At 40.0% G+C, this 25,347-nt stretch overlaps 1 protein-coding gene, 1 long non-coding RNA gene and 1 other non-coding gene across 4 annotated transcripts in view; 1 reads left to right on the forward strand and 2 right to left on the reverse strand.

Moving 5' to 3' along the window:
* CFAP36 (cilia and flagella associated protein 36) overlaps positions 1–969 on the reverse strand; it is a 26,573-nt gene extending 25,604 nt beyond the window's left edge. Inside the window, exons 1-2 of one of the 2 annotated variants that reach the window (XM_055240616.2) lie at positions 645–899; positions 82–156 (exon numbers count right to left, since the gene is read on the reverse strand). In XM_055240616.2, the coding sequence (XP_055096591.1) occupies positions 82–156; positions 645–759 (190 nt within the window). In that variant the 5' untranslated portion in view covers positions 760–899. Of the gene's footprint in view, positions 1–81; positions 157–644 lie in introns of both variants that reach the window. The other variant, XM_055240617.2, reaches the window with a different exon arrangement.
* Positions 943–23,990, forward strand: LOC129461536 (uncharacterized). The gene is made up of 4 exons (XR_008650585.2): positions 943–1,475; positions 22,630–22,732; positions 22,988–23,117; positions 23,350–23,990. It is a non-coding gene; the product is annotated as an uncharacterized lncRNA (long non-coding RNA).
* LOC129463284 (U6 spliceosomal RNA) lies at positions 20,162–20,268 on the reverse strand. Its single transcript, XR_008651086.1, has one exon. It is a non-coding gene; the product is annotated as a U6 spliceosomal RNA (small nuclear RNA).
* Positions 23,991–25,347: the final 1,357 nt, after the last annotated feature.

A 25,347-nucleotide genomic window follows, 5' to 3' on the forward strand; every position in this document is an offset into this window, starting at 1 on the left:
TCTATACGCCTCATTTGTTCCAAGAATGGTTCCCGGCCCCACCTCGCCAATTTTTGATACAGCCAAGAGTAGAGAGCTAACCAAGGGGAATACAGGCCACCAAAATCACCGGCTCTGGGCTTCCTGGAGTTACCACATGCCCTCCTTTGCAGTTAACTGTTGGTTTGGAGTGAAATCATTTCTCATTTCCTAAGCTGACTACACCGGGCGAAATGCTAGGGATCATAAGGAACTCAGGTAAACCGACGCTTCTCCTCTCAAGTCTGGGAAAGCTGTTAAAGAAGCCCAGCCAAACAGTCCACCTGCCGAGGGCAGAAACGTTCGGGACAGGGTGAGAGACCGAATTTACGATTCAAGTCTAATGTTCTTCGGACGTGCGCTTGGGCCCCAGAGAAGGGGAGTCTCGGTCCCCATTTTCAGGTCTACGAAGGAACACATCGGCAGGGTGAAAGGAATTCCTCCCATATAACCAGCTCTAAACCTAACGGCGCGGGTGGAGAAGGAGGTGAGGGGAACGAGACCTTGCGACAGAGGTGGAGACAGGGGTTGGGGGAGACGAGAGATGACTTGTGGTTACCAACCCCCTGCCCGCCGCTGGTGTCAGAGGGGAGAAAAGGATTGTCGGTTCGGGCTCTGGTTCTTACCTTCACATTTCTGTTCCACAAAGTCCAAGATGGGGATGGACCAGTCTGGGCCTCGCAGGAACCCCGCGATGCTCTCCACCATCCACTCCACCTCGTCCTCTTCTTTCGCAGCCATCCCGCCCCAAAGGGGCAATGGGGAAGATCCCTAGGCCAGACCGCCGGACCCCGGTTAGGCCTTTGGGCCACAAGGAGCCGAGAGGGAGTAGGGGAAGAGCTGGCCCGCAGTCGCTCAACCCCCAGGATAGAAACTACCAACCAGTTAACGCAAAATGGTCGCTATGGCAACACACGTAGCCGCCCTAGACCGCGGCCCGGAAGTAAAGACAACTTTCCAGGAGCCTGCGCACTTAGCGGGGAGGGCAAACGTTTGAAAAACGTTTCTGATTGGTTAAAAAAGAACAGTGGACGAGGGCTGAGAAAAGAAATGTAGCCATTGGCTGGAAGTCATAAACAGATTATCTGCGCTCTCTCTTCTGATACGTGCGTTGGAGTCAAGGTTTAGAAAACGCGCAGTAGCCGGGCGCGGTGGCTCACGCCTGTAATCCCAGCAGTTTGGGAGGCCGAGGCTTGCGGATCACCTGAGGTCAGGAGGTCGAGACCAGCTTGGCCAACATGGTGAAACCTCTTCTCTACCAAAAATAGGAAAATTAGCCTGGCGTGGTGGCGCCGCCTGTAATCCCAGCTACTCGGGAGGCTGAGGCAAGAGAATCGCTTGAACCCGGGAAGACGAGGTTGCAGTGAGCCACTGTAGAAAAAGCAAAAAGAAAAGGCTCAGTGAAAGAAAGAAGAAAGAAAGAAAAGAAAAAAGAAAAGGCTCAGTGAGGCTCTGAGGTAACCGGGGCTCCACCTGACAGGGCTTCTGCGGCTGCAGTTCATCATTGTATCCCCAGCACCTCAGTCACAACCATTTTCAGACCATTGGCCCAGAGGCGTTTGTAATTAAAGGGTTGTCTGAAAATACAAAGCCGAGCTGTGTGAGGCTTGCTGATTGTCTTACAGTCAGTTTGCATCTGTATCTTCAGGCGGGTCTTTAACCTCTTAGGCTTGGATAAAGATAACTAGAATTAGGAGCTTTTCAAGGGCAAGAGCAAAGTTAATACTCACTTAAATAAATGCCTTGGTAACCAAATCTTATTATAACTCCAACTCAGCATTTAGGTGGAGTCCATTGTGGAATGGGGTTTTCAGTGGTCGTTGTGAAGGTGTTTGGAGTCCCAAAATATCTTCAGACAACCATTTTTTTTTACATAAATAGGATTATATGTACAGTTATGAATTTTTTTCTTATATCTTTATCTTTTAAAAATATAAATTTGTGCTTTCTTTGCAACCGCATAGTATTCCATAAACCATCCTTTAGTCTATTTTTATTTCGTGAATGTGCACACAGTATCTTACCTGAATGCATAAAGATGATCATTATGTGCCTTTTTTTGTTTTGTTTTTTGAGACGGAGTCTCGCTCTGTCGCCCAGGCTGGAGTGCAGTGGCGCAATCTCGGCTCACTGCAAGCTCCGCCTCCCGGGTTCGCGCCATTCTCCTGCCGCAGCCTCCCGAGTAGCCGGGACCACAGGCGCCCGCCACCATGCCCGGCTAATTTTTTGTATTTTCAGTAGAGACAGGGTTTTACCGTGTTAGCCAGGAAGGTCTCGATCTCCTGAGCTCGTGATCTACCCGCCTCGGCCTCCCTATTTTAAATATTTTTAAAAAATAATCTTTGCCAATCTACTAGGTTAAAATGATAGCCCTCCCCCACCCACCTTTTTTTTTTTCTCGAGACAGAGTCTCGCTCTGTCACCCACGCTGGAGTGCAGTGGTGACATCTCGGCTCACTGCAACCTCCACCTCCCGGGGTTCAAGAGATTCTCCTGCCTCAGCATTCCAAGGAGCTGGGATTACAGGCGCCCGCCACCAAGCCTGGCTAATTTTTGTATTTTTAGTACAGGCAGGGTTTCACTATGTTGGCCAGGCTAGGCTGGTCTCAAACTCCTGACCTCAAGTGATCTGCCTACCTCGGCCTCCCAAAGCGCTGGGATTACAGGCATGAGCCACCACGCCCGGCCTCAACCACACTCATTGTTCAGCATTAAAGTCTTTCTTTGTCTTCAGTCTCTTCCAAATGCTTCTCAATTCCACCGGAAGCAGATAACTATGATGTAGGAGTTTTCCTTTCTTTTATTTTCTTAGCCTTGTTTCTAAATCTCTAAATCTAAATGGGCGATGTAGGTTCCTTCAGGCTTGCAAGTTCTCTCATTTGTTTCAAAATATTTTATTATTTCATTTTCTCCTTAAAACATAAGGCTTTTCTTTTTATTCATTGCTTGAGATTATTGTAAGCAGGATGCTTACACAGATTTGAGATAATGTATTCAATACGCTTATCATAAAATAAACTCAGAAGAACAGCTTGCACACTCTTAAGGCAATGCATATGGATGCACTGGGGCAAGAGTAAGAAGATGGCATGGGTGTGTGTTACGCATAGGTCATTTAGCAGTGTTTTCAGTGTTTCACAGTAATGCAAAGCACGGTCATCTCTTGGAAAATCACAACTTATTTTGGCAATTTTATTACTCTTTTTACTGTTCCTACCACATAGGAACAAATTTTCATGTTAAAGATATGTATAACAGGCCGGGCGCGGTGGCTCATGCCTGTAATCCCAGCACTTTGAGAGGCCAAGGTGGGTGGATCACTTGAGGTCAGGAGTTTGAGACTAGCCTGCCCAACATGGCAAAACCTCCCCTCTACTAAAAATTAGCTCGGCGTGGTGATGGGCGCCTGTACTCTCAGCTAATCGGGAGGCTGAGGCAGGAGAATTGCTTGAACGCGGGAGACAGAGGTTGCAGTAAGCCGAGATTGCACCACTGTACTCCACCGTGGGCAACAGAGTGAGACTCTGTCTCCAAAAAAAAAAAAAAGATACATGTAACAAAACTAAAATAGATGCACACACATAAATAAACATATCTATATACATAGTACACTACAGACATACACACACCAAGCACTTTTACCATAGGGTTGATAAAGGCTAGGATTACAGGCGTGAGCCACCGCGCCTGGCTGAGAACACATATTAAAAGTACTTGGGATTATGCTAGGTACTTAGTAAATGCTTAATACATATTAGATATTGTTATTATATGTAGTTTAGGTTTCTGTTTGCTTAAAAATTTGCAGCATGAATGTAAGGAACTATTCACTTTATTTTGCCTCTTCTTTCAATGACAAATCATTTGTGTTTTTTGCTGCAGCCCTAGGAAATCTCTTGCTTCTCCCCATCCCCTGTACTGATACTGAGTGTCTGCCCTACTAAAGGAATATAAAATGCAAATCGTAACCACATAACTGCATTTTCAAGGACCATGTGAATAACAATTATTCACATTTATGTAGTACTTTACAGTTTACAAAGAGATTACATCTATTTGACTTACAGCAAACTTGTGAGCTAAATAAAGATGATATTAAGATTTTCTCCCTCTTCTAGATGGTGTATTAGTTTGCTAGGACTGCTATAACAAATTACCACAGACTGGGTGGCTTGAGTGGCAGACATTTATTTTCTGAAAGTTCTGAAGTCTCTAAGTATCTGATCAAGTTGTTGGCAGGGTTGGTTTCCTTTGAGGCTTCTCGTCTGGGCTTGCAGATGGCTGTCTTCTCCCTGTGTCTATACCTGGTCTTACCCCTGTACAGCCTATGTACTAATCTCCTTTTCTTATAAGGACATCAGTCATATTGGATTAAGGCCCCCTAATAACCTCATTTTAACTTAATCACCTCTTTAAAAACCGTATCTCCAAATATGGCATTCTGAGGCACTGTGGACGCTAGCACTTCAGCATATGAATTTGAGGGTAACACAAATTCCACACATTAACAAATGGAAGAACTGAGTCTGTGAGTTCAAGTGCCTTGCCCAGGCTCAGAGCACAGTCAGTATTTGTTTTCTGTACTAGACACCTGAGCAACAAGGAAACTTCTAATTTTCACTTTCTAATATATCATGGAATGTTTTCCTCAATGAAGACACTTCTGCATAATCCTTTTTAATATTACCTAGTTTCCCATTGTGTGAACATAATTTATGTAAGCAATCCTGCATTGATCTAAGATGTTTCTTGCACTTTTTAAAAAAATATGTCTGGGAAACATAGCGAGACCTTGCCTCTGTAAAAGAAAATAAAATTATCCAGGAGTGGTGGTGAGCACCTGTAGTCTCAGCTACTCAGGAGGCTGAGATGGGAAGATTGCTTGAACTCAGGAGTTCGAGGCTGCAGTGAGCTCTGATCACACCACTGTGCTCCAGCCTGGGCAACAGAGTGAGACCCCATCTTAAAATAATAATAATAACAACAATAATAATAATTCTACTATGAGCATCCTTGTAATTAAATATTTGCCACTAACTTTTATCATTTTGTGAAGATGAATTCCTAAGTAGAATTGTTGAGTCACACATTATGCAGCTTTTAAAGATACTTCTACTTACTTTTTTTAAGAGTAAGTATTGTACCTCCTACAATAATCATGGTTAAATGTTAAGTAGTTATCTTTTTTATAGTAATGTTTTACATTCATGAGTCTACACATCTATACACATGCACAGATATATCTCAGATAGTTTGGAGATTGCAAAATTAATCAAGGAAGGACTAGAGAAATTATTGTGAATTCTGGAGGAGGCTGACTCATTAATTTCACGAGTGGATCTCCAACTCCAACACAATGTTTGGCACTGAGAAACCCTCATTGAATATTTGATGAATATCTGAATGATAATCTAAGAATATAGTGCCTTACATTTGCCTAAAAATAATCTATTTATCTTTGCTGCCCCTGGGAGAGATGGTAAAGTTGTAACTACTGGCAAAACAGGATTTCATTTTGTTTTAAAACTAACAAAACATGCTTACATTCTAGATCAAAGGGCTTAAAGTAACTATTAGCAATAGGCTTAAAAATACCCACGCAATGGAAGTGTTATTTTAAAAAATAATTTATAGGCTGTATAGAACATCACTAATGAATTCAGCTTTCAAGAGCAGGAAAAAGGTCACTGCTTTAATCCTGTTAATTGCCTTTATTCTGGCTCTGAAATTTTAGAAGTTCTAAATTATAAGTTCATTGCAAATATTCTTATTTGATTATTTGGCTCATATAACGGCAAAGGAATACAGGAGGTTTCCATGGGTTGGCAAATAAATAATTACCTGTCATATTTTCAGATTCTCCCAATGAATTGTGACCTTTTTCATTGCATTTCCAAATGTAGCATCACAAAATTTCCATTGTTTTTTCAATTTTTTTGTTTTCTATTTCTCATAATCTGTAAAATATTCAGCAGCTCAATTTAAAATAGAGAAATAACAAAAATGCATTAAGCTTTCAAATTGCAGCTAAACACATTAATTTGGTGTAAAATGCCATAACCTAAAATCCTTTCTTTCTTTACTCATTGAGTGCATACTATGCTTGAAGCATTATGCTAAAAACATAGAACTACAGATGTGTTACATTCTAAATTCCAACTGTTTGACAATTTGCTTTTTGTTCAGGATAGAATGTGGTTTCTTCATCTCTAAATGTTTTGTGGGATTATTCCTGCTTTTTGACTTCCCTTTCTTTATTCATTAAGGTTTTCCCTGTTGTTTTATTATTTGATTTGTGTATAGGTAAATAATCATTCTATCTGTATTACTTTCTTCTCTTCTCGTCTACCTTTTATTGCTTCCTGAGTTGACTCTTTCATGTGTCTTCCATTGTGTTTTCTCACCTATTTTCCTGATTTTTTTTCCTTTTAAGTACTATATTAGTGATTTTGGGGAGGACAACTAACTTATGGAAAATGTTTATGTCTACCTTAGCTCTAATTCAAGCTCCCTTGAAGGCAGCTTTGACCTAAATTAATGGACTCTAAACTCTTTTGGTCAGATACTCCATCAGTAAAAAAATGTTTGAACACTCCCCCAATATATGAGTATATATTTATGTACAAATGATATACATATAGTATACATTTATGAATATAAATAATTATTTAATGTATGATTTAAAAACAAAAGTTGAGAATGGAAATTAACAAAGGGTGAGATTACAATGTATATGTTGATGTTCGAATACTTTTTCTCTGAGCATCAATGGATCATCTTGTGCACCCACTGTGGAGGCCACTAGCTTGGGCTTTATCCTTGTCAGACAAGTAAGGAAGTCACTGAGTGTCTTATTTGCTCTAGTCTCTTTTAGAATATTCTGGGGAAAATGATGACGATAACTTCAAGATTCATATTTGGAACCCAGGACATTGAGCTTAACAGTAATATATGTGCATTGAATAAATCAAACATTACAGAACTATACAATGAAGAAAGTGAAAGTCTCCCATTATTCCTACTATCTAAAGAAAACCATTGTAATTGTTTGGTTATTGGCCTCCAAATTTTTTTTAAATGAACATATTAACATATATTATTATCTTCTTTAACCAAAATGTGGCCACTCTCATTTATATGAGTTGTTTCATTACTTAATTTTCCAAAGATATCTTTCTGTGTTGATAAAAAGAGATTGTTCTTTTAAAAGGATGCATGGGCCAGATGCAGTGGCTCATGCCTGTAATCCCAGCATTTTGGGAGGCCAAGGCAGGCAGATCTCTCAAGCCCAGGAGTTCAAGACCAGCCTGGCAACATGGTGAAACCACCATCTCTACAGAAAACACAATAATTTCCCGGGCTTGGTGGCTCCTGCTTGTAGTCCCAGCTACTCGGGAGGCTAAGGTGGGATTTTTGCTTGAGCCTGGGAGGTCAAGGCTGCAGTGAGCTGTGACTGCACCAGTACACTCTGGCCTGGGTGACAGAGTGAGATCCTGTCTCTAAAAACTAATAAATAAATTAATAAATAAAAGATGCATGTATTCCATTATATGATGTATCTTAACTTATTTAATAAGTACTTATTCATACTCATTCCCAATGTTTTGCTCTCATAAACAATGGTACAATAAACATTCACGTACGTATATTTTTGCATTCTTCCCTGAGTGTTCTCATAAGATAAAAGTGGAATTCTGGGTGTAAGGATATGAAATGTTTTTGGAACAATAAAATTTTCCATTGGTATTACTTAATTGCCCTCCAAAAGATAGCAGTAATACCCTCCCCAAAAGATTGGCTGCTTATTTTCCTGCATCCTCTTTAGCGCTAAAAGCTATTAGTGTTTCAATGTTCTTTTTGGTCTTGAATGAAAAAAAAATTTTTAGTTGTTTTAATTTGCCTTTGTTTAGTTGTTAATGTGACTGAGGATTCTTTTATATATTGGTCACATATTTGTGGGAGCAATAATTTTTTGTTTTTTTATTTTTAACTTTTCATCATGGAAATTTGCAAGCATATACAAAAGAAATATCATGCTTTAAAAATTGTCAGCGTTTTTTGCCAAACCAAGACGTCATATTATTTTATATAGGAAGTAGGATTGGAAGATGTCATGTAATGCCCTTTTGACCCAGGCACTCATTCCTAATCCTTCGCTTTGCATAACAAGTTGTGAACTGTCTTGCTGCAGTGAAAACGTAGTTGCTGATTTAGATCACCAGAGGGCAGACCACGGGAAAAAAGGGAAAAAAGGAAAGAAAATCAACATCAACCGAGATCCTGCTTCAGTGTGACCCAGAGGTCTTAGGGAGCTTGCTCTCCCACTAATATTGGAGAGGAGGGGAGATTAATCAGAGGCATTGTTTTAAACCATAGTAATGCATTTAATTATCCGATAGTAATATATTTAATTATCTGAGAGTAATGTATTTTATTATCAGATAAAATATCTGTATTTTCTCATGAATTTCTAATCATTCTTTTATGGCCTCCAAAAATAATGTTTTAATTAGAATTGCATCAAATTTGTAAGACGGTTGAAAAAAAAAGGTCCTTATGATATTTATTTTTCCTGTTGAAGAATATGGTGTTTTCCCCATTTAAGCCTTCATTTGTATCTCTCAATCAGCATTGTAGTTTTGCTTATAAAGATCACGCATATCACTCATTTTGCTTGGGTGAGTTTATTTTACATGTATTCTAATTGGGTTCTGATGATTTTACAGAAATATACTGATTTTGGCAGCATTAACATTTAATGTCTTTTTTTTTTTTTTGAGACAGAATCTCGCTCTATCTCACAGGCTGGAGTGCAGTGGCATGATTTCAGCTCACTGCAAGCTCCGCCTCCCAGGTTCACGCCGTTCTCCTGCCTCAGCCTCCCTAGTAGCTGGGACTACAGGCACCCGCCACCACGCCCGGCTAATTTTTTGTATTTTTTAGTAGAGACGGGGTTTCACCGTGTTAGCCAGGATGGTCTCGATCTCCTGACCTCGTGATCCGCCCGCCTCAGCCTCCCAAAGTGCTGGGATTACAGGCATAAGCCACCATGCCTGGCCAATATCTGTGTTCTTTTATTATAGTAGTTATGAGTTGATTCTTTTTAATTTTCTTGCTATGCAATCATATATTCTAAAATATATATATATATTTTTTTGCCCTTCCATTGTTTCTCTTTTTTCTGTTTCGTATTTTATTACAGTCACTAAAGATGATAAACAATGTGAAATGTTTAGTAATGATGATAAAGAATGAATCTTTAGGCCAGGCACAGTGGCTCACACCCTATAATCCCAGCACTTTGGGAGGCCAAGGTGGGAGGATTGCTTCGGCCCAGAAGTTTCAGACCAGCCTGGGAAACATTTTGAGATCCTGTCCCTACAGAACATACAAATAAAATTAGCCATGCGTGGTGTGCATCTGTGGCCCCAGTTACTGGGGAGGCTGAGGTAGGTGGATCCCTTGAGCCCAGGAGGTGGAGGCTGCAGTGAACTGTGGTTGCACCAGGGCACTCCAGCCTGGGTGTCAAAGGGAGACTCTGTCTCAAAAAAAAAAAGACAAAAGAATACATCTTTACCAGGTATAACTGACTTTTTAAAATTTGTAAGAAAGGCTGGGCATGGTGGCTCACGCCTATAATCCCAGCACTTTGGGAAGCCAAGGCAGGTGGATCAATTGAGGTCAGGAGTTCAAGATAAGCCTGGCCAACATGGTGAAACCCCATATCTACTAAAAATAAAAAAATTTGCTAGGTGTGGTGGTGCAAGCCTGTAATCCCAGCTACTCAGGAGGCTGAGGCAGGAGGATCACTTGAACCTGGGAGGCGAGGGATGCAGTGAGTCGAGATTGTGCCACTGCATTCCAGCCTGGGTGACAAGAGCAAAACTTCGTCTCAAAAAAAAGTAAGTAAGAAATACTCTTCATTGTGTTTATTTTAATTTTTTTTTCACCCAGCCTGGGCAACAGAGCAAGACTCTTTGTCTCAAAACAAAGAAAAAAAAAGTTTTCTTAGAGATGGGGGTCTCACTGTGTTACCCAGGGTGGTCTTGAAGTCCTGTGCTCAAGCAAATCTCCCACTTTGGCCTCCCAAAGTGCTGGGATTACAGACATAAGCCACCTTGCCCAGCCCAGGTTAAGGTTTTAATGTATTTTTTAACTGTTTGCTGGCATTTTAACTATTTTGTATCTAATATTTATAGTAGGATTTGTCTTACTAAAATTTTTTGGTGTATCACATCTTTATTGAATTACAGTGTCAGAGCTATGTTTAGCTCATAAAAGAACTAGATAATATACAATTATTTTCTCTTTTGTTCCAGAAAAATATTTAATGATTTTTATCCATGTCAGTATTATTTATATATTCCTAAGGCATTTCTGAAAAGAATGCTATTTTTAAAATTTAAAAGTGGAAAATAAATAAATGCTTATATCACAGTAGAGACGTTTTATAATTCAAAACCCTTAACTGTTAATAGAGGTTATTTTTTTTCTACCCCAACATGTTAAAGAAGTGCCTACCAAACCCATTATAAAAGATTATTTCTGTCTGGGTGTGCTATGGGTTATACTGTTACATAAAGCAGACAAAATCCTTTATTTTCCTCAGCTGTTCTGCTCAATCATGGAAAGAATAAAATGATGCCTAGTGATTCAGCATCTGAAATGTTATACCAAGTCAAAAGTTGCTGCATATTTACTTTTCACAAGAAGCTATTGCATTTCTTAGGTGCTGGAAGATAATAGCCACAATAAGCCATTACATTTCTTACTAGCTTATAGGTAATAAAATTCCAAGGAAGTCTTCCTTGGAAGAAAAAAGGCAGTAAAGAATTTGACCCTGGTTTTATCTAGTTGTGTATCTTGCCTCTAGAAGTGACTTTTCAAGCCAGCAAGGGTGTGTTAATAAAGAAAACGAAAAGAAAAATAGAAGTAACTCATAGCATGGATAATTAAAAAGTAGTGATAAACTTTCAGGTAAGTAATACTGATAAAGCCTAATTATAACCCTTTCATTCACAACTGGTCATACTCCATGACAGCATCAACAGAACTTTCTACCATGATGAAAATGTTCTATTTCTGCGTGTCCAATGTGTCTCTGTGTCCAGTGTGGCTCCTGAGAGCTTGAAATATGGCTTGTACAACTGAGAAACTGAATTTTCTTTTAATTTAATTTAATTAATTTATTTATTTTGAAACAGAGTCTTGCTCTGTTGCCCAGGCTGGAGTGCAATGGCACAGTTTCAGCTCACTGCAACCTCTGCCTTCTGGGTTCAAGCGATTCTCCTACCTCAGCCTCCTGAGTAGCTGGGATTACAGGTGTGCGCCACCATGCCTGGCTAATTTTTGTATTTTTAATAGAGACAGGGTTTCACCATGTTGTCCAGGCTGGTCTTGAACTCCTGACCTCAGGTAATCCGCCCACCTCGGCCTCTCAAATTGCTGGGATTATAGGTGTGAGGCACCGTCCCGGCCTATTTAATTTTAATTAATTTAAATTTAAGTAGTCACACATGGCTAGTAGCTACCATATTAGACAGTGCAGCTTCAAAGTATGAAATTTACTCAGTATGAGTACACTAAAAACTCAGAATGTTTCACCATTAAACATGTCCTTACTATGCATAAATAATTTTCATTTCCAATATTTTGACAATTGAGAATCAGTATCAGTCTCTGCTCATGTCTCCAAAATTATTTATACTGGCATTTTAACAATTTGGTTTGACACTTACTTCCTATCTGAGCCTCCTGATTTTGCCATTCTGAGAAGGATATTTTTCCCACCTTTGGCATTTTGTTGCTGCTGTTTCCCTTTGTTAACATGCTTTTAGCTCTGTCTGTACTTTTGCATCTAATCCTACTGAATTTTTACTATTTTTTTAATAGGTGATTTGGTTTAAATACTGGACATGAGCATTTTGCCATGTATAAATTATGGATAATTATATCAAAAAATGGTCATGGGTAAGCAGGAGAATCACTTGAACACAGGAGGTGGAGGTTGCAGTGAGCCGAGATCATGCCTCTGCACTCCAGCATGGCAATAGAGCGAGACTCAGTCTCAAAAAAACAAAAAAGAAAGAAAGAAAAAGAAAAAGGAAAAAAAGAGTTTACCGGGCCAGGCATCCCAGCGCTTTGGGAGACTGCGAGTTATATCCATCTCCATGGATTCCCTGAAGATCTCATTCTCATGGCTAGTTATCTCCTCCACTCTAGAATCTAAGGAATGGTTTACAACTATTTATGGGTTCTTGTGTCTAATCTTTGAATTGTATTCTATTTTGTTGAGCATCCAGGGACATATTAGTTAATTATTTAGTCCTGGCTGTCTTGTGATTTTAAAAAATGCGTTTGGCAGTCAGGTGCAGTGGATCAAGCCTGTAATCCCAGCACTTTGGGAAGCCGAGGTGGGCAGATCACTTGAGCCCAAGAGTTTGGGACCCTCCCGGGCAACACAGGGAAACCCTGCCTCTACAAAAAATACAAAAATTAGCTGAGCGTGGTGGCGTGCACCTATACTCCCAGCTACTTGGGAGGCTGAGGCAGGACAATCACTTGAACCCAGGTGGTGGGAGGGTGCGGTGAGCCAAGATTGAGCCACTGCACTCCAGCCTGGGCGATAGAGCGAGACCTTGTCTCAAAAAAAAAAAAAAAAGTTTACAAAAAAAATTTTAATGAGAACTGTAAGAATAGAATCAACACTTTAGTACTGAAATTACACCCATATCATTCAAAGATGAATCCATTGTACTAATCCATTACCATAATTATACTTTTTTTAAAACTCACTAAACTATGCACTTCAGTAAACACCAGTTTTACATGTAGTATCCACAACCATATCCATTATTACTGAAACTTTAAGATTTGGTGTTTATACTATTGTAACAATCCTGCATATGTTGTTTCTTGTATTTCTATAGGAGTATAAATGTATATTTAAAACACATTCTGGTAACTTGTTAGCTCGCAAGTAGGGAAAAATACAAATTTTAAAAAGCCTTACAGGCCAGGCATGGTGGCTCATGCATGCAATCCCAACACTTTGGGAGGCTGAGGCAGGAGGGCAGGAGGATGGCTTGAGACCAGGAGTTTGAGACCAGCCTGGGTAACATAGCAAGTCAGCCCTCCCTCAGCCCCCACCACCGCTCGTCTCTACAAAAAAAATTATATAAAAATGTGCTTGGAGTGGTGGCATACACCTGTAGTCCCAGCTCCACAGGAGGCTGAGGAGGAAGGAAGGCCTGAGCTCAGAAGTTCAAGGCTGCAATGAGTGCAGTGAGCCATGATGGTGCCACTGCTTTCCACTCCGGGCAACAGAGCGAGAGCCTGTCTCAAAAAAAAAAAAAAAAGGATTTTGGTTTCAAATGACCTAATAGGAGAAAGGCATTATTTCAATGAGTTATCTTTTGATTAACAGATCTCAAAGTACCATTTTTAGAGAGGTTGGAGAGAGGTTAGACCAACCATTCATTTGATGCTGAAACTTCATCATTTAATAAATGAATTCATCATTTAAGTCATTATCTTCAGTAGTTAGGAATAATGGTAGCTGCCTAAATATAAAAAAACAAAAGCTAAGCTAATTTTAAATGAAATTATATGTGACTGCAATCCAGCTATTGAAAATGTTGAAATATTGGACTGGCTGAATATGTAACAGTTCAAACTCAGGTTTTAAAATATATTCTTCTATCATGGAGAAAATTGCCTATTAAGATTTTTTTTTTGAGACGGGATCTTGCTCCATTGCCCAGGCTGGAGTGCAGTGGTGTGATCTCAGCCCACTGCAGTCTCCTTCTGGGTTCAAGCGATTCTCATGCCTCAGCATCCCAAGTAGCTGGGATTACACGCATTCACCACCACACCCAGCTAGTTTTTTGTATTTTTAGTAGAGGCAGGGTTTTGCCATGTTGGCCAGGCTGGTCTCTGACTCCTGACCTCAAATGATCCGCCCACCTCAGCCTCCCAAAGTGCTGGGATTACAAGCATGAGCCACCGTGCCTGGTCCCAATTCTTGATAAAACATAATCTTACTACCTTAATGCTCCTCTTTTTATTTATTTATTTATTCATTTATTTATTTATTTTTACTACGCTACTCATGGCATCTGAACCTCACCAATTTATAATTTATGATATAAAATTTCTGCTTGCATTTTTTGTAGAAAAATATTTTGTTAAAATAATAATGTGAACACAAAAAATAATATAAAACATGAGCTAATCCTTGTTATTTTTGTATGTATTTTTTAAATTAATGTATTTTTTAAATTAATGTAGCCTGAGATTACATGCCTGTAATCTCAGCACTTTGGGAGACCAAGGCAGGAGGATCATTGACTCCAGGAATTTGGGACCAGCCTGGGAAACAGTGTAATACCATGTCTCTACAAAAAATACAAAACATTAGCTGGGCCTGGTGGCACGTGCCTGTAGGTGCATGCCTGTACTCCCAGCTACTCAGGAGTCTGAGATGGGAGGATCACCTGAGCTGGGGAGTTCAAGGCTGCAGTGAGCTGTGAATGTGCCACTGCACTCCAGCCTGGATGACAAAGTGAGACCCTGTCTCAAAAAAAAAAAAAAAAGTTAATGTTATGTTAAATCATTTTTTATGATAGCTGGGGATACTAGCTATTTTTACCTGTTTATTCTTTTTGATAAATTTCAGAATTATTTTGTCAAGTTCTCCCAAATTATTTTATTGGGATTTTGCTCTATGCATATTAATTAATTGGTGGGAGAACGACATTATTAAAATAGTAGTCTTCTAAAAATATGATATTGCTTTTCTTGTACCTTATACTTTTCAGAAAAATCTTCTGGTTTTCTTCATATTGGTGATATATTTTCCCTCAAAGTTCATTAACTTATTCACGTCTGCTGCTATTGTAAATTAGGATTCCTTTTTTTTTTTTTTTTTTGAGACGGAGTCTCACTCTGTCGCCAGGCTGGAGTGCAGTGGCGCGATCTCGGCTCACTGCAAGCTCCGCCTCCCGGGTTCACGCCATTCTCCTGCCTCAGCCTCCCGAGTAGCTGGGACTACAGGCGCCCGCCACTATGCCCGGCTAATTTTTTGTAATTTTAGTAGAGACGGGGTTTCACTGTGTTAGCCAGGATGGTCTCGATCTCTTGACCTTGTGATCCGCCTGCCTCGGCCTCCCAAAGTGCTGGGATTACAGGCGTGAGCCACCGCGCCCGGCCAGGATTCCTTTTTAATTACTTATTTCAAACTGAGTATTTTTGGTACCTGTGAATGGCATTTAATTTATACATGAATATTTTATATGTACTATATATATTTTATTTATGTTTTTTCCTTATTTATGTTTATTACCTTATTTCCAAACATTTTACTAAGCTTTTTTAGTCTCCCACAAAAAGGAAATTTTGTTTATTGTCCATTTGCTTAATCAAAAGTTATACTGACTTTTGGACTTTGGGGACTCAAGGGAAACGGTTGGGGGTGGTGAGGAAAAGACTGCAAACTGAGTACAGTGGCATAGTGCTTAGGTGATGGGTGCACCAAAATCTCAGAAATCACCACTAAAAATCTTATTCATGTAACCAAACACCACCTGTTCCCCAAAAACCTATGGAAATAAAAAACAAAAATAAAAATAAAGAGTTATACCTACTTTTTATGGTATGTTCATTAAAGTTTGAAACTCACTGGAGTTGTGAGCACTGGGGTTAGTTATCACATATAGACAAAGGGCTCTTGCCTGCAGAGTTAGAAGAACAGTAGGAAAACATTCCAGAAAATCTGTAAATCAATTAAGAAATAGTAATTTATGAATCTCTTAATTGATTTACAGATCAATTAAGAAATACATAATCAATTAAGAAAGACATAATTTCTGTATGTGTATGTGCACAGAGATTCAAGGGTGTATAGAGATTTCGTTACAGGAAGTCACCTTAAGAGTGTTCAATATCTATTGACATAAACTTCTGAAACTTTTAAAATTTTTTATATATTTTTAGTTATTGTTTTAGAGATGGGGTCTCACTATGTTGCCCAGGCTGGTCTTCAACTCTAGGGCTCAAGCAATCCTCCTACCTTGTCCTCCAAAGTGCTGGGATTACAGGCATGAGCCACTGCACCCCACCCAAATTCTGAAACTTTTGAAGAGGTTATTGGTATGTTGATGTTTGGGGAATAAATTAGGCATTTAATATTAATTGAATGAATGAAGAATTCAGTGAATGAATATATGTAGCACTTTGCTATGCCCAGAGGGTACAATGATAAGCAAAAACAGATCTAAGAGAGACAGAGACATTAAGTAAAGACCAAGGTAAATGCATCATCTGTCCTGGAGAAAAGAATTTGAGGAGCCCAGAAATTTTGGCAGCCACAGGCACCCTCCCCAATGTAGCCTTAACCACCCAGAGGAAATCTAACCCTAATGGACACTATTCCCTTTGGGGTTTCCCATCCAAGTCCCTGGTTTTTGAAACAAAAGCCAGAAATACTCCTACTGGACACAGTTGTCAAACAGATGACGACCTGGGTAGGAGAGCGCCTACACCATCACTCCACCTTCAGTTAGGTGCCTAAACCTTCTATTGCCTGACCAATTTCCTTCCTCACTTGCAAGTCGCTAAATATTCTCAACGACTTTTCAAGGAACAAGCAGAGCCTGAGACCTCAGTCAGGTATCCCTGAACAGCGGGTAACCTAGCTATTCGTACTGCCCAAAAGCCAAGGATGTCCACTGTTGCCCATAGCCACTTTCCAGGGTGCCCAAACCACACACTGGCTATGCCGTGTGCACCCCCTGAAACAGGAGGCAAACTCCATGATCCATTGCATTTGGGTGGAGCCTCAAGTGTTCAGGACTAAGAACTGCGTAAAATTTGCCTGATAACAGTTTGGAGGGAAGACTGGTTTCCTGAAAAGCGTTACACTATTTTGACTTATAAACACCTTGGTTTCCCAAAGCTTTGGTAGTTTTCTGAATACTTTGGTCTATAATCAGCCAGTCAGTCCCAATCAGGAAAACAAAAAACACTACATAATTCAAACGCAAAGGGATTTAATTCTGGGAATGGTTGCAAAGGCATTGGAAAGGCTAAAGGAGAAAGGGGAAGAAAGGAACGAACGCTGCCTAGAGATGAGAGAGCTGCTACCACTCTTAGGCTGGAGCCCTCTAGCTGCATTTGCTGCTGGAGGTTACGGTGTGGCCAGTGGCAATTCTCCACCTTCACAGAAGAGGCCCTATGTGGCCAGTGCTGAATTGGCCACTGAGACACCTCCACCACTGGTGCCAGATCAGAATGGTGTCTTTCCTCCCACCAGTAACTTTCATTGGCCAAACTTGTCTAGAAGCCAGTCGGTAAAGGATTCTGGGAAATGGAGTATACAGGCTTCCAGGCCCTGCAGTTATAAAACAGATTGCAGAAAGGGAATGTGACATTGAGCCAAGAAATGTAACTGGCACAATAATATCAATCAGGCTGGGCATGGTGGCTCATGCCTGTAATTCCAGCACTCTGGGAGGCTGAGGCAGGCAGATCACTTAAGGCCAGGAGTTCGAGACCAGCCTGGCCAACGTGGCCTCTACTAAAAGTACAAAAATTAGCTGGGCATGGTAGCACATGCCTGTAATTCCAGCTACTAGGGAGACTGAGGCAGGAGAATTGCTCAAACCCAGGGAACAGAGGTTGCAGTGAGCCGAGATTGCGCCACTGCACCCCAGCCTGGGCAACAGAGCAAGACTCCATCTCAAAAAAAAATTAATTAAAATAATGTTAAATAATTTTTAATCAGTTACATTTGATAGGAAATTACTTCTAAATGACTGAACAAATATAAAACATTAATCACTTCCCAGTCATTTCTTGGGAAATCTTACTGTTGAGGTTTATTAGGATGGCGATAATACACCTACTATGTGCCCACAAAAATTAAAAATTTTTTTAAAAAAGGATGGCAGTAACACAAGACCAAGATAGGTAGTTAAGGATGGATGAGAAATGGAAAAATGATGAAAGGCAGCATGGATTTTGAAAAAGACTCCATTTTTTCCAATTAGAAAGCATTTTGTCTTCAAAATTGAGGATGGGGGTAGAGGAGCAACAACTGAAACCTTCCCTTTTGTCTAAGTGGCAAGAGCCAATGAGATTCATAAGAAAAAAAAATCTAGCTTACTAATTATATGTAAAGTCTCCTTTATAATGGAAGAAGAGCAAGTCACCAAAAATACAAAAGCTAGATTAAATTAGCATCCTTCAATGTCTTTAGACAACGGAGTAAAACAGCATAATAGAGTTATGTCCCAAGATTAACTTCCTTTTCATATACCACTCAGGCAGATCCACAAGCATTTGTAAAAGGCTCACATTACCATCATTTGATACCTGATGTGGAATTTTTTAAAGCTTCTTTTTATTTCCTCCACCCTCACTCTGATTCATAAAGTGCTTCATTAGAGTTCACTGAGGTTTTGTGGCCGGAATTAAATGATTCAAAAATAAGTTAATTCCTATTTTGTTAGTTAGCATAAAAAGCATTCAATGAGCAATGCTGAGCAAAAGGATTGCACTAATGGTAAACATGCATAGATCATTTCAAAGATTGTTTGGAAAATTCTACTGTATAGTAGAGCACATTTAATTTTAAAAGATCTTATACACTTAAAACACTAGTTTTTAAAATAAGCTTTTCTCCTTTCCAGGGCATATGTGTATGTGCACAGACATCCTACATCTATAAGTATATTTTGTGAGATACTATTCTGAAAGGCTGTTCCAGAGACTTTTTCCAGAATTATGAAACAGTTTAGAATTATAAAAGTTGGGATGGCTTTCTGGAACCTTTTTATTTTTTAAAAGCTGTCACTTGCTGTCATCATAAAATGCCTAATATTACCAATGGAAATTAATATTGATATAGGTATTAAAATGAGCTTATCTATACATTTAAATTTTTCACTTGTGATAAAAGGAAGAATATTCCTGTTATATACTTTTCTTAAGTTTGTGCACAATTCTCTCTCAGTTCTCCTGGGTCCGAGGTAGTCAACCCATTTCACAGTTAAACCTAGGAAAATACCGGAGTTGTGAAAGCAATGGATTGAGTTACATTTGTGAAGCGTAAACTTTCCCCTCTCTCCTCTTAGAAGGGATAGGGCAAACATTCAAGACACATTCATGGAATGCTGCAATGGAGACTCCAAATGGGTGATTTCACAGGTGACCTGTCTGCAGTTCCACTCTGGCAGGATGCACAGGTGTGGCTGTGCTGATTGTTCAGATAATGAAACTTTTCCACATCCATTGTGATAGGCAGAATCGTGGCCTCCAAAAATGCTCATTCCTTAATCCTTTGAAATCTGTGAAAATGTTCCTTTACATGGCAAAAGGGACTTTGCAAATGGGGTTAAGGTTAAGGATCTTGAAATGGAGAGAGTACTCTGGATTATCCAGGTGGGCCCAATCTAATTACATGGATCCTTCAAAGTGGAAGACCTTTCCCAGCTGCAGTCAGAGGGAGTGATGTGACTATGGGGGACGGATCAGAGGGAGATGCATTGTTGCTGGCTTTGAAGACAGAGGAAATGGACCATGAATCAAAGAATGTGGGCAACTGCTAGAAGCTGAACAAGGCAAGGAAACCTATTCTTCTTTAGCGCACCTGAAAAGTAATACAGCCATGTCAACACCTTCGTTTTAGATCAGTGAGACCTGTGCCTGACTTCTGACTTAAAGAACTGTAAGATAATAAATTTATGTTATTTTAAACCACTAAGTTTGTGGTAATTTGTTACTGCAGCAATAGAAAACTGATACACCCATAAAGTCACTGCACCAACTCCCCCTAGTGCCTTGGCCATCCTGACCCTTCCCTTAGGACCCTCAGTCTAGCATAAAAGGAGTAACCCCTGGCATAGCAGGATTCCAGTATTGCAGCCAGCTTTTGTTCTGACTAGGCTATGACTAAGCATTACCAGTTGTGAAATATTTTGAGCATCACTTGATCACAGGGGGCAAAGTCAGCAACTTTCAAACTTTTTTTTTCCCTTCTGCACCTACAGTAAAATATACATTTTAACCTCAACCTAGGACACACACATATTATAGAAATAAGACTAATATTTCATGAAACAGTACTTACCTACGTGCACTGCACAATGATATTTTCAAATTCTACTCTTTTCTATTTTTTGTCTTACAGGGGCCATGCTAATCTTCGCTGTATCATTCCAATTTTAGTATATGTGCCGCCAAAGGGAGCACCTTTTCTATTTTTTAATGTAAATTATAACCCATTAAACTGATTTTATGATTTACCAGTAGGTTTCTATCCTCAAATGAAAAACAGTGACCTAGATCATGACAAGTCTATGGTGAAGATGTAGAGTGTCTGATACAGAATATTTTCCATTTTATTTTTTACAGAAACATAAACATTTGTTCAGAACGTAAAGTATTTCTATATGTAACCATAATTCACTGTTGTTAAATATTATTAGTTAATGTGCCAAATATGTATTTGCTTTCTCTCAGTGAATATCAAACCCATGACTATTTGGAAATCAAGCCTAATTGTAAGAGAGTGGGACCACAGCAGGGAAATAGAATGCTCTATAAACCATTTTTAAACAAATAGATATAGTCATTGGCTACATGTATTTTATGTTCTGTTTTCTATTACTCGATTTGTTTATTTCTGCTTTTGTTTTCAATACTTCCCTTTTTCTCACTTGCATTTAAGAAATTACCCATTTTCTAGCCAAGCGCGGTGGCTCACTCCTGTAATCCCAGCACTTGGGAGGCCAAGGTGGGTGGATCACTTCAGGTCAGGAGTTCAAGACCAGCCTGGCCAACATGGTGAAACCCCACCTCTACTAAAAATACAAAATTTAGCTGGGCATGGTGGCACCCACCTGTAATCCCAGCTACTCGGGAGGCTGAGGCAGGAGAATCACTTGAATCTGGGAGGTGGAGTTTGCAGTGAGCTGAGATTATGCCATTGCACTCCAGCCTGGGCAACAGAGTGAGACTCCGTCTTAAAAAAAAAAAAAATTATCCATTTTCTTTTATGGATTTTTAAAAGTTCATTTGTTGCATGTCTCTTTGTTTCTTATTACTATTCATAACTGCAGCATCATTTCAAGAACTTACACTTTGTTTCAGTATCCCCTTCGTTTAGTAGTCCTGGATATTTCCCCTACTTTCTTGGGAGTTTATGCATTTATAATTATGTTTGCTATAATGATAATGGAACTAGCTTTTCTGAGAGTTGGTAGCAAAAGGGTTTTATGCTTATGCTATATAATAGTTAGCTTTCAGTAGGTTATGTTGCAGAACAACAACAACAACAACAAAAAACAAAATCACAGTGGCTTGACAATAACAAAGGTTAATTACTCATCCACTATACACGGTGGTTATAGCTCTGTTCTAGGATCTTTATTCCAGGAGCAACCTCGACGCAGCACACACAGACCTCATGTCTGAACCACCAGATGTCTCTTTTTTTTTTTTTTTCTGAGATGGAGTCTTGCTCTGTCACCAGGCTGGAGTGCAGTGGCACAGTCCCGGCTCACTGCAACCTCTGCCTCCCGGGTTCAAGTGATTCTCCTGCCTCAGCCTCCCGAATAGCTGGGATTACAGGTGTGCACCACTACGCCCAGCTAATTTTTGTACTTTTAATAGAGATGGGGTTTCATCATGTTGGCCAGGATGGTCTTGATCTCTTGACCTTGTGATCTGCCCGCCTCAGCCTCCCAAAGTGCTGGGATTACAGGCGTGAGCCACCACGCCCGTCTGACCAGATGTCTCTTAAAGCTTCTGCTTAGATGTGGGACATACATCACTTCTGCATACATTCCATAGGCAAAGCAAGTCATAAGGTTAACGTTGATGAAAATGGGTAAACATAATCCTTTTATAGGGAGGACAGCAAATAATAGGGAAAGATAACATACTCTATCCCATGTTATCCCCCATAATGCTGCAACCAGAAAGGTTTATCCTTTCATCTCTGTCAAATCAAAACTCTGTTGTTGGATTATATTTGAGATTTACCATTATAGCATTTATGTGTTCATTTGTAAATGTATCTTTAATCATGGTATAATGCTGCTTATCTTCCTAAATGCTTTTTGCTATAAAATCAACTGTGCTTATCATGTTTTTATAGGCCACAACAGGCTGTGGCTACTATAGGTTATAATAACACTAAGGGGACAGTATTTTTCTAGTTTCACCTATACCCACAGCAATGCAAAGCCTTGTCTTTCCCTCAAAATTAATTACATGTGCTTCTGCAAGGAGTGCCCTGGTGCCCAGGATTCTTCTTGGTACATATCCAGACTGGGGCCCTAGTCTGTTAGGACCACAGCAGTGTTCTGTGTCACCTCCAGACCTCTACAGACCAGTGTTGCTTTGTACCTCTCACTTTTAGAGAATCCAGGGATTTCACTATTTCTAAAGTAATGGCTGTCTCTCTTTAGGGATTTGGCCCAAGGCCCTAGTTGCTAGGACACAGTTGGATTAAAAATATGATAAATATACATTGTACCATACTGAAAATTACTTCTGACAACCAAATTTTATATTTGAATATACCCATTACCCTCTCCCTCTTCCTAGGGAGGGAGTTCTGCTGTTCATGCCCATAGGTCTTCTAATAACCAATCCCACCCAGGAACTTCTGTGAAAACTGATAAAATTTAAACTCCAGGCATAATGAATTGTAAGTAATTCCCCTTTCTTTGTTAAAATTTTCTTATCTTAAAACATTTTACCACAATAATTACATACATGAAAAAAACAATAATGTAATAGCGCTTGTAATGAAAAATAAAAAAGGTGTTCTACTGCCCCACCCTCTCCCACCCCTAATTGAACTTCTCAGAGGAAACCACTTTTAACTGTTGCTATTTCATGGTTTTCTCTTTCTCGGTTTTTTGTTTGTTTGTTTTTGTTTTCTTTTTTGTTTTTTAAACAGACAGAATCTTGCTGTATTGCCCAGGTTGGAGTGCAGTGGCCATTCACAGGCACCATGATAGCTCACTGCAGCCTTGAGCTCCTGGACTGAAGCAATCCTGCCTCAGGCTTCCAATTAGTTGGGACTACAAGTATGTGCCATCAGAACATCCTACCAAGGCTTTTTGATGGTTACTTCTCTAATTTTAAACAATGGGCCTTTACTACTATTTCTTGATTTACTGGTAAACACTGTAGTAGATGAGATTAATTCCCATCTTTTCATGTTCTCCCTCTTCCTCCAGCTATCTGCGCTTATACTGTTATTTTCACATTACAAAGGTTAACATAACCACATTTAAGTTTTCTCTGTTTTGTTTTTAGGCCATTGCTAAAAATTGAGGCCGGGTGCGGTGGTGCACGCCTGTAATCCCAGCACTTTGAGAGGCCGGGGTGGGATGATCACAAGGTTAGGAGATCAAGACCATCCTGGCTAACACGGTGAAACCCCTTCTGTACTAAACATACAAAAAATTAGCTGGGCGTGGTGGCGGGTGCCAGTAGTCCCAGCTACTTGGTAGGCTGAGGCAGGAGAATGGCATGAACCCAGGAGGCGGAGCTTGCAGTGAGCCGAGATCGCGCCACTGCACTCCAGCCTGGGCGACAGAGCGAGACTCTGTCTCAAAAAAAAAAAAAAAAAAATTGAAAACCACTAACAATCATTGACACATTGTAACTATGTAAATATTATTGACAGAAGAATTAGATACTAGTATTTTATTCTCCTCTCCACAGGGAGTCTACAGGTACTCTAAAAGACTATTCAAGTTTAAGATTACAGAGTTTTAAATTTACAAGAAAAAAACAAACCACCCCTTCAAAACGTGGGCAAAGGATATGAACAGACACTTCTCAAAAGGAGACATGTATGCGGCCAAGAAACATACAAAAAAAAGCTCAACATCACTGATCACTAGAGAAATGCAAATCAAAACCACAATGAGATACCATCTCACACCAGTCAGAATGGCGATTTTTTAAAATTTTTATTTAGTTTTTTGAGACAGAGTCTCGCTTAGTTGCCCAGGCTGGAGTGCAATGGTGCAATCTCAGCTCACTGCAAACTCCGCCTCCTGGGCTCAAGTCATTCTCCTGCCTCAGCCTCCCAAGTAGCTGGGATCATAGGCGCTTGCCACCACACCTGGCTAATTTTTGTATTTTTAGTAGAGATGGGATTTCACCATGTCGGTGAGGCTGGTCTTGAACTCCTGACCTCAGGTGATCCACCCACCTCGGCTTCCCAAAGTGCTGGGATTACAGGCGTGAGCCACCACACATGGCCAGAATGGCAATTATTAAAAAGTCAAGAAACAACAGATGCTGGCAAGGCTGTGGAGAAATGGGAATACTTTTACATTGTTGGTGGGAATGTAAATTAGTTTAAGCATTGTGGAAGACAGTGTGGCAATTCCTCAAGGATCTAGAACCAGAAATACCATTTGACCCAACAATCCCATTACTGGCACCCGCCACCATACCGAGCTAATTTTTTGTATTTTTATCAGAGATGGGGTTTCACCATGTTGGCCAGGCTGGTCTTGAACTCCTGACCTCAGGTGATCTGCCCACCTCGGCCTCCCAAAGTCCTAGGATTACAGGCGTGAGCCACCATGCTCGGTAACATGGCAATTTTAGATACTGCCATGATGCTACCACACAAAAAAGGTGATACTAATTTACATTACCACTATCAGTTCATATGACTACATATTTTCTCAATTCTCTTAATTTTAGACTATATATTTTTGCCTTAAATCTACCAGCACCTTCTATTTTTCCAGCTCACTCTCACTATTCCTTGACTCCCACAATTTTTCCACTCCTGAAACCTATAGGCCATTGCCGCCTTTTCACTGCCCATCACTCCCTGTTAAGTTCACTCTTTTCTACTTCTCCAGCTTGTATTTCATGGTCCATCATTATAATTATTTTTTGCATACACTCTTAAATATCTTTCCTCTCTTTGCCTTCACTGTGCTTTATGGCCAAACCCCAGGCCCAGTTAAATCCAGCTCTCTTCCTGTGTCACACCCAGCAGTTAAATGTGACTGGAGAAAAACAACCAAGCATGCAGAAAATACGGCAAATTCATGGCTCCACCTTCAAATGAGTCTTAATAGATTCCCGTACATTCCCTAGCCCATTTACTCTCCAATTCTTCTAGAGGGCTATTTCATTCCTTTTCCCTCTTCAACTCTCCATCATCTTCTGATCCCTCTGCTGATGACTTTGCTTCCTACTTCACTGAGAAAATTTCCATAGCTACCAGCATCAGTGCACACATATTCTGCTTTCTCTCCTGTTACTGTAGATACACTGTCC

The sequence above is a fragment of the Symphalangus syndactylus genome, chromosome 14 (assembly GCF_028878055.3).
Source record: "Symphalangus syndactylus isolate Jambi chromosome 14, NHGRI_mSymSyn1-v2.1_pri, whole genome shotgun sequence".
Classification (NCBI taxonomy): domain Eukaryota; kingdom Metazoa; phylum Chordata; class Mammalia; order Primates; family Hylobatidae; genus Symphalangus; species Symphalangus syndactylus.